The sequence below is a fragment of the Antedon bifida genome, chromosome 8 (assembly GCF_963402885.1).
Source record: "Antedon bifida chromosome 8, ecAntBifi1.1, whole genome shotgun sequence".
In the NCBI taxonomy this organism is placed as follows: Eukaryota; Metazoa; Echinodermata; class Crinoidea; order Comatulida; family Antedonidae; genus Antedon; species Antedon bifida.
The window spans coordinates 21,591,068-21,601,120 of record NC_136233.1 but is presented as its reverse complement, the minus strand read 5'-3'; the positions used below and the strand labels follow the sequence as shown (position 1 = coordinate 21,601,120).

General features: G+C 36.2%; 1 protein-coding gene across 1 annotated transcript; it reads right to left on the bottom strand.

Moving 5' to 3' along the window:
- Positions 1-7,728, bottom strand: LOC144850713 (uncharacterized). The gene is made up of 10 exons (XM_078708106.1): positions 7,558-7,728; positions 6,875-6,945; positions 6,220-6,510; positions 5,678-5,855; positions 5,096-5,244; positions 4,074-4,780; positions 3,597-3,769; positions 3,148-3,246; positions 2,706-2,868; positions 1-2,280 (listed from the first exon to the last, which is right to left on the bottom strand). Exons 2-10 carry the CDS (start codon positions 6,935-6,937, stop codon positions 2,187-2,189), a joined length of 1,917 nt encoding a protein of 638 aa, XP_078564232.1. The 5' UTR covers positions 6,938-6,945; positions 7,558-7,728; the 3' UTR covers positions 1-2,186.
- Between the last annotated feature and the right edge of the window lie 2,325 nt (positions 7,729-10,053).

Below are 10,053 nucleotides of genomic sequence, written 5' to 3'. Positions count from 1 at the left end.
TCAGTTGCTTTGAGCATACCACAACCTAAAACCAGGTGGGGCTAATTTTATGAGTGATATATTATTAATGTTTCATAATATATTTTGATACAACAATCAGAGGATGTCCATACAGTTCTCACCATATCAGCATTGAGATAAAATTACCACAATACTTAAATATAGGAAGGTTATTGACATTGAATTGTGATGCTATTGCTGGGAATAGCATAACACCTTCATTTCAACTTTAACAGTACGACGTTCAGATCCATGTTAAAGGTCACATTGTCTTAATAGTGTTCAGATTCACTTAACTAATGTAAGAGTAAAATTGATTGGTTGGAGGTCAAAATCATTAATACATGACTACCGTATTATAAGCGTCGTACACTAACCATGTACCTTGAGCTTTCGTAACAAACAAAAGTCAGTGTGGCTTCCACTAATCTTTTCCTGGTTCAGACCTGTTCGGAGTTGTATGCCGTGTACGATACAAAAGCATAACTCCGTTGGTCTAAACAGGCCCTAAGATGTGTAACTCTATAAACTTAATAAAAAAAAATATGTCTGGAAAAAGTATAAAAACATTTTTGTCTCAGACACAAATGATATTAAATATTGTATAAAATTTAAATTTTATGAAATAGAGGGCGCTATAATGGTTTTGGTAGACTTTGTGATTATTATACTGAAGTCTATAATAACTAAACCATTAATAGTGTAAAAATGATTCCTTATTCCGACTAGTTTGTTGTTCAAAAGCACAATCAGTTGTGGTTGAGAGTTGAGTTTCCGCACCACATGACTACAAACCTAACATTTAGAATGACTTTTTGACTTGACAGCTGTGCAGTCTAGTCGATTGGTGCTACATGAAAATTAAAGGTTACTATTACTATCCTCCATGGAGGAATTGACCACTCCTACTACTAGGCAATTTCTTTTCCGCTCTGGAGATTTGTAGCTTCCAAATTATCTTTCACTAAATAAATATACTGTAATAACCTTTGCACCCTGTAATGTAATACTTCAAATGCATAAATATTCATTGACATCAAAACAATTATATGAAGAAAAAAGTCAATTGTAAAAAACAACAAAACATAATTTGTGCTGCAAATTTTCGCACTACAGAAAACTGGTATAATCGTCTGCACAAAGTTTGATCGAAAAGCATCAAACCATCCGTGGTGCCAAGAAATGAATGTGAACGTCACTAACCAGTTATTAAAGGGTCTTCCACTGTTCAAAAAATGAACGTAGTGTCTTGTTTATTGAAACCAGGTAGACATGGTTGAAATTATTCAAACTTTACGATGAAACATTTTTTTCACAATACAGATCATTTTAAGTTTTGTTGGCAGTGTAAAATGCCATCTACTAGCTTGGTGATGGAATTTATAAAATAACAGTATTAAAATCTAGATGTACATACTCGCTATATAGGTCCTTGTATAGAAACCTTCTATATTGCACTTGCACCAACCTACGGAACCATGCCACAAATTCCTTCAATTTAAGCGATAATTGAGTGAAACAACCGCCATTTTCCTGTAATTACGATTGCGGACGGACATGATCAGAGTCATAAACACGATTTACATGTTTCAACAAAACTTTTCTTGTCCTGCTTTCCTTTTCAATATGCAATGAATTTATGAAATCTGAAAAATTCTTATTTTTTTCTCCGCTCTCCTTTTGTTTACCATTTATTTTCAGCGATGAAGAATTTGTAAAAACCTGCAATTTTCGAACGTTTTAAGTTTCGTTTTTGTTTGCAGGATTAAATAAACATGAGTATTCTTCGTTGACCGCTCAAGCATGTAGTGAATCCCAGTAGAAACACTTTAGTACTGCCGTAGCGAATTTAGTTTAGAAACCATTGATAAATTTATTCCATCCTCGTTTCATAATTCATCCATGCATAAATGTCCACATGTATGACACATAATACGTCTGGTGTCAAAACTGATTTCATCATTTTCATAATATAATTTTCTTATAAAAAATTCCGATTGTCATCATTGAAGCCAAATATTTAATCATTTGGCTACTGTACAAAATTCCATATTTGGCATTCTATTTATTAACTATACAAATCTGACATTTAAAAACTGACCTCGTTTGTTCTGGTTGAAATGCACCACTGTAAAAGGCAAGACTGAGTTGGATATTCATGGGTTTGGTGGTACCATGGAGGATGATTACGGCACCATTAGAGGAGGACGATGAATACCAGTTGATGTGATGGCAGATGGTTTGCTTGGCTTGTGAACATTCATACTAACAATATTTGAGCTGATGGTAAATAAAAATTGTAAAAAAATAAAAATAACACACTAGAAATAAATTTACAGGGATAATAAAAATGTGTGTCATAAATGGCCGATGTTCCTTCACAGGCGAGTGTCCCCTTTATGGAACCCCTATTCAGGGTAACCCCTACTAAGGGGACACATTCCTGTGAAATGAACAAGTAATTCATATTCAAGGGACAATCTATCAAGGGGACACACAAAAGTGTCCCATTATTAGACATTTTACAGTACATGCATTTTAGTATCTCTATCAAGGGGGCATTTTGTTGGGTCTCAAAGGTGTCCCCTTGATACAGGTTTTACTGTACATGCATTTCAGTATCTCTATCAAGGAGACACTTTGTTGGGTCCAAAAGGTGTCCCCTTAATAGAGGTTCTATTGTTCTTCATGTCAGTATCTCTTACCTGCAAGGTTTCACCTCCTTCGATGCTACTTCTGCGAGGTCTGTTAAACTAAATTTGTGATAGGGAATTTTGATCTTGGTAAATTCATCATTATTTTCAGTGGCTTTTTCATTATCCAACACTCTGCTATTGTTATTGTCTTTAGTGTCTTCAATACAACCATCTAATACAAACCAAAGTGAACTGAATTAACATAAAGCTCTGTCTACACTATCAAACTTTATCTGTCAAAATAATGTGATGTGCCCATATATGGACATGATGATGTCATATCACTACCATTGGGCATATCACTATCATAATATTTGGGAACATCACACTTTTTTTTGTCAAACTAGTTTGATAGTGTAGACAGAGCTTAATACCACTAGAACATTGAACTTCAATGAGGCCATGGAAGAAAAAATGGAAAAACAAAAATATTTTATTTTGTAAATGTTACCTTCTAATCGTGGAACTAAGTGGATAATGGCCGATTTCTTCGCCTTTCGTTTACGGCTTCCTTTTATTTCTGGTTCAAACTTTCTCGGTTTAATTATAGCTGAAAATAGAAAGTATTTCAACAACAGTAACTATCAGGAACTTCTATTAAGGGGACCACATTCAGACCTCACAAAGTTTCCACTTAATAGGGGTGTCCACTTAATAGGGGTGTCTCTTAAGTGGGGTGTCCTCTTAAAAGAGGTGTCCCATTAATAGGGGTGTCCACTGAAAAGAGGTGTCCATAAGTGTCCCCTTAATAGGGGTGTCTCTTAAGTGGCGTGTCCTCTGAAAAGAGGTGTCCCCTGAATAGGGGTGTCAACTGAAAAGAGGTGTCCATACGTGTCCCCTTAATAGGGGTGTCTCTTATGTGGCGTGTAAAAATAAGTTTGAGAATGAATAAGAACTTACCATTTTCGTTTGTCTTGTGCTTATGTTTACCATCTTTTCTGAAAAACATGGCATTCTTGTACATTTTGGCGCTCTTCTTTGATCGTTGGGCTTTTGTCTTGGGTCGGAACTGATCCATTGACAACTGAGGTAAAGCTGCTAATTTTGCCTCGATATTTATTTCTCCATAGTCACTAAAGAAACAAATTTAAATTGGTTATACATTTACTTTAAACAATGGAAGATAGTACATAATGTTAGTGCGTCTATTTTTTCTTAAGCTCTGCCTACATCACCTTTTTTTTTGTCACATAAAGTTTTAAAGCTCTGTGTACACTATCAAAGTTTATTTGACAAAAAAAAATGCCCATATATGGACATGATGATGTCATACCACTACCATATTTGGGTATATCACTACCATATTTGGGCACATCACACTTTGTGTCAAACTAGTTTGATAGTGTGGACAGAGCTTTAGTGCTGGTGTAAACTTACATAATGTTTGAACCACACCCACTGATTGTCCTTCTCCGCCTCTTTTTACCAGTTTTCTGCCATTTCTCTATTTCTTGCTCGAAAATCATATCCTCCTCGTCGGTAAAAGTTGTGTTCTCGTGGCGCCAAGTCTTCTTACAGTTGAAAGGTCGTTCTTGACGTTGTAGCGTCTCCAACATCCCTTCCATTACAAACTCACGATAAAGACGCCCTTTGCACGACCGCGATGACTGTCGCCGCCTTGGAGTTCCACTTTCATCATCAGAAATCTGATCGTTGTCTGATTTGATCTTTGTGCCGTCATCGTCCATGTCTTGTACGTCTAACCTATCGTCGCAATTCGCATTGTTTTCATCTAATGAATTCGGTTTGTTTTTACTTGCGCTTTTGTCCGTTTCTTTCTCTTTACTCTTGGATTTCTTTTTCTTCTTTCCTTTACTTTTCATCTTTGATCCTGCTTTCTGACACTCTTCATCTTTTGAACAATCAGAACTTTCCTTGTTTTTTATATTGTCTTTTTTATCTAAACGTTTTTTACTGTGACAGTCTTTCTTTCTCTTTTTCTTGCACGACCCATGTGCAGAGGCAACGTCTTCATCATCACTTTGTTCAAATTTTGTGGAAGAATTTGGACTTTTCTTGCTCTCATACTGTTCCTTTTCTTTCCTTTTCATCATAACAGACATTGGCAGGCGATCAGAGCACATCTGAAAAAACAAAACACATCCGTCACAAATATTAGTAACAAAATACTACTATTACAGTTTAAGAAAATATGTGAAGATTTCTAATTATAATAAAAACAACAAATTCTGTGTACACTATCAAACTTTATGTGACAACAAATACAATGACATCATATCACTACCATATTTGGGCATATCACTACCATATTTGGGCATATCACTACCGTATTTGGGCATATCACTACCATATTTGGGCATATCACTACCATATTTGGGCATATCACTACCATATTTGGGCACACCATACTTAGTTTGATAGTCTAGACTATGCACTACCTGAGCCAGTTGAAAGAGAGTTGATGTGGGGCTAACAGGTTCTTCATCCTCAACCTCTTGCTTGCAGCTTCCTGATGAACTCTCTGGTTTCACCATGGCGTGTTGTCCAGCTAGTAAGAGCATGCTTAGACCTCCCATGCTCTCTGGATCTAAATACAAAATGAAATCAGCTTGTAGCGATAAAATTTGACAAACTTAACGAGTGGAAATTCGAATAAAATGTAACCATTTAAAAAAAAATTTCATACGCATCCAACAGCAAGCACAAACTCGCCAATTACAGGATGGATAAACTATTTTATAATTTATCATGCTTATCTCGTTTGAGGCTTAGAGAGTGGAGTTGAAAGAGTTGTGAGTTACAACCCTGGTACTAGGTCAGGATTCAACCCCGGACCTTGGGATTGAAAGGCAAGTACGTTAACCACCAAACTAAAGCTTTATTGACGGGACACCAACGTGACCGCCTAGGGTGTCTCCCGAATGGGAGTTGGCTGTAGTGTTACAACAGATATTGCTCCTTGTGCGTGAGGTAAAGTGTCCCCTTAATAGGGTTGTCCCAAAGGAGAGGTTCTACCTTACCTGCTAGTTTACCAACTGTAATACCCTCTTTGGCGATACGACCAAGGTTCAACTTTGACACGTCCTTCATAGGGAACACCTTCCTAGACGATACCGGGCAAGCACCAGAGTTTGATTTGTGGCGACTGGTTCCACACCATTTGTAGTCCGGATGGGCTTTCATAAAAGCTGCCTTACACTGCGACAAAAAATGTTAGTAAATTGGTTAAATGCTATACACATTGGATAGACACTGGGTTAGGGGATGAGAACAAAAGATGGATGGATGTTACAGCAAATCAGATCAATTTTAACTTGACCTTATGTTGACATGAAACTTTGTCAACATAAGCGCTCCATACAACTGACCAAATTTATGCACAGTTGCACATGACAAAATATGTTGAAATAAACACAGTTTGAACACAAAAAGTGTGATGTGCCCAAATATGGTAGCGATATGCCCAAATATGGTAGTGATATGACATCATCATGTCGATATATGGGCACATCACATTTTTTTGTTACATAAAGTTTGTTAGTGTAGACAGAGCTTAAGTTACCTCTCTAGCTAACTGTAAGTATCTGTTCTTTTCATCAGGATCCAAGACAGCCCACATGTCTGCTAGCATCTTGGTGCAAGAGCGGTTGTCCAACCACGGGTGTTTCTGCTTCACGATGGCACGATGTCTCTTGCAGAACAACAAGAACGCATTCATCGGCCGTCGCAACTGATTGTCATCAGTTAGGTTGTCACTCTGACCTTGTAAATTAACGAGGTCGATATCGTTGTCATCAATCGTCGAGGATGATACAGCGATGGCTTCATCATCGGATAAATTCATTTCGGTTTTCTGAGGAATAACAATATTTTAATGTTATAATTACAGCATATATCATCAATTTTTACAATATAATATTTTTTTTAGTTTCAGATGGTCATAGAAATGCACACTTGATTTCAGTACATTTAATTTCAAGCTTGGTTCCCACTTGGACGCAATGCACATACGCAAGTAATTTTACCAATCACGACATAATTATGCATGATCCATCGAGTTGTGATTGGTCAAATTACTTACATTACGCACTACGTCTTTGCATTATAGTGGGAACAAAGCTATAGTTCAAATGGGTAATGTTTCGATTGTCGCACTTACGAAAAAGTGCTGTATATATTTTCGGAGGGGTTAAACGACTTAAGTGAAATGAACATACCTGAAAAGAGGCTGGGTCACTAAACCTCCGAAAAAGTTTTTGATGAGGTGAAATTTTAGGCATGATTCAGTCTGAAGAAAAACAAAAAGAACTTTTTTTAGATTTTGAAACAATCTACATTTATTCATTAGACTTTTTACATAAATAACCAATACACACATGTTTTATGGATGAATGCATAAATAGTATGGTATAAAGTATACATTATAAGTATGTTTATAATGTGTAAAAAAAATGAAAATGTAGGCTTTTCTTGATTCCACACACGATGATGTTTTTGTAATCACCATGCATGATTTTTCTTCCCGACAAAACTAGACTTTTCTTGCCTCATCAGATCAGCATCATCTTTTCTGTATATGTTGGAAAAAATAAATAAATCTGACAGCTTACTTACTTCACTGAATTTTAACCATAATTATTTTATTTTAAGAAAAAAAAAGTCAGATTTAGATTTGCTAAGCCCTTGAACATTTTTTTCTGTACGTCGTGGACTCGTCCCACCCAGCATCCACGGGCCGATCAGTAAGATCTCGCTTGTTGTTTATGCTGCGCCGAGCGAGGCTTCACCAACTGGCACAATATGAAACGATTCTAAAACAACATTGCATTATCAAATAGTATTGTAAAATTGATGTATAGAAGTAGAAAGTATTATATTTCAATTACCAACTCATTTATACCTTTTGTGGACCTTTTGCCCTTCTAGTTGATCAGTTAATTAGGCTAGGCTGTGTATTTACTATTTTCATCGACACACCACGGCACCTACCCACAGCAGAACTGCGGCGATTAAAGTAGCAAAACACATCAAATGCGAGAAATCTACTGGCTGGCTGAAAATTTCGCGACCCAAATAATTGCTTATTCATAATATGCAAAGTTTTTGTGACCTCCGTTTCCGGAATGTCAGACGGACGGCCCATAAAGATAAGAACTACCCATCTACTTAACTGTAAATTAATATTCACGCTTTTTATAAAAATGTAAAAATTATTTTTAAAGAATTAATCTTTCGAATAATTGTTTCAATTTGGCACGTGTACAGAGGATGTTTAGTTTTATTTCCCTAACTCCGTCTTAACTAGTCTACAGTTGGGTTTTGAGTTACATTGGAAATAAAAGTTAACAAGAAATATTTCTTACAAAAAACGCCGCTAGCTTGTTGACGTAACAGTTTTAAAGATATATTGTCCCCTGAAAAATATTTGTTATTTCAAATTTGTTTTTGAATGTGTCATTTTATTGTCACATAATAGTCATTCACGTTAACCAAACAATTATTTACCTGGAAAAAATGTAATGTAAAGCAAAAAATACTTGAATTGTCCGTCAGACAATGGTTTTTGGGTTATAATTGGTTATCCGCACTTTGGCATATAATCCCTTGTTATTGTCAGGATCTTTTTTTCTATCTTATTCTTCTTTCTTTCCACGAATTTTGTTGCGCGTGTATCTCTAAATCTTCTCAACATAACATTGTATAACTATATCAGAAGATTGACCTCTATCTGAAGATGTCGTAATAAGGTTTTCGGTGCTGTCCAAGTTGCGCAGCGTAATACGCATGATTAGGCCTAATATACGATTTTGTAAAAATGTATCTTAAATTCAGAACCAAAAGACATTTCTAAGTATCCAAATTTCTTCAACACGTCAATATGTGGTTGCTCAGATAATTCCCTTCCAAAATTGCTATCTACGTGCTTCATTTTGATGACATTATCATGTTAAAAATTGGATTCAAAGATGGGTCTCGTAATTTCATTTCAATCCAATCATCCCAACTGTTCAATTTAATGTAAAAAAATAGGAATTATAATACTCTTCGTTACGTGTTTAGAAAAGAATTTATATCTCATCGTAGGGTATGTCGGCGTTGTTATGCAAATGAGTTTGTGCAGGTGTAGTGGGAAAGATGGTATTGTTAGTCATTTGCAGTCAACACGCCACACTGTTAAATTTTAATTTTTGTGCTAAACATAACATTTACAACATAAAAAATCGGGTGGCGAAAGCCACAGAAAAATAAAAGATGTTATGGTGTGTCCTTCTCGCCTCATCACTAAGGCCAATTGAAGCCAAATGTGCTCCTTCATTTTTTAGTACTCTTGAGTGGGCTTCTTTTCCAGCAGATTACTTTTAAACTAAATGAGGGGATCTGCTAGGTTCCCGCCCGGAGAAATTGCTTTTTTTTTACATGATTTGAATAATCTTCTAATGTAAAGATTAACAACATCAAAATTCAACAGTGTGGCGTGTTGAGACCGCAATGACTAACAATACCATCTTGCCCACTACACCTGCACCAACTCATTTGCATAATAACGAACGGCATAGCAACTGTTCACTATTTGTGTATGGGTCGCAATCAATGGGTTGGTTGGATGGCCAGGCTTGTTCAGGCTGCTATTGTTCATCATTTAATTTATTGTATCAGTTGTTTTGATTTCTCATTATCAATTATTCACTTAATTCATTTCATTTATTCATGCTCAAACACAGTAAAATGTAGTGCATGGTTTGAAATCATTTTCGTTTGTTCAAGTTAAAAATTCACACACAAATTGTGAAATTATTTATTACAATAATGCATATGTATTTAAATAAATAGAGAGAATACACTAGCCAGGCTCAGCTAGGCATCGGCATCTTTACACATTTCTATTTATTTGCTCCTAATTTTCTGACATAACTTAGGTTTTCTTAAAATTGAGGGCGCCAAACATAAAATTTACGAGATCGGAAAGAGGCGGGAAGCCAAAAAAAAAAATAAAAAAAAAATTATGGTGTGCTCCCTTGCCTCTAGCACGGTAAGGCTCTCTCACAGCCTTGGGGGTACCACACATCAGATGCTTTGATGTTATTGCCTCATAATGTGTGGTGGAAAGGGGGACGTTTAAATCTGTGAACCCCAAACACAGAAGCTCGCATAGCTTTAACTCTTTTCCACCGACCGGCATGGGGTTTGAACCCACGATAATCGTGTTCCACGACGCTCTACCGACTGAGCTATCCGGCCCTCTGGTTTTAAGCAAGGTTAAAAGTAGATTCGTTTCCTCAAAATTACTTCATGAATATGCAAATTTATGACGTAACGATTAGAATGACGTAATATATGAAGCGCGTATAAGACTATACTATTGTCACCTTTCAGTACATTGTGGCATAACGGGTAG

What these genes read in the sequence shown, in the direction of transcription:
- LOC144850713 (XM_078708106.1), bottom strand. Translation starts at nt 6,937, where the DNA reads ATGCCTAAAATTTCACCTCATCAAAAACTTTTTCGGAGGTTTAGTGAC. An exon ending in CTCTCTTTCAACTGGCTCAG is followed by an intron (nt 4,781 to 5,095) that starts GTAGTGCATAGT and finishes TTGTTTTTTCAG; the next exon opens with ATGTGCTCTGATCGCCTGCC. An exon ending in AAGGAGGTGAAACCTTGCAG is followed by an intron (nt 2,281 to 2,705) that starts GTAAGAGATACT and finishes ATTTACCATCAG; the next exon opens with CTCAAATATTGTTAGTATGA.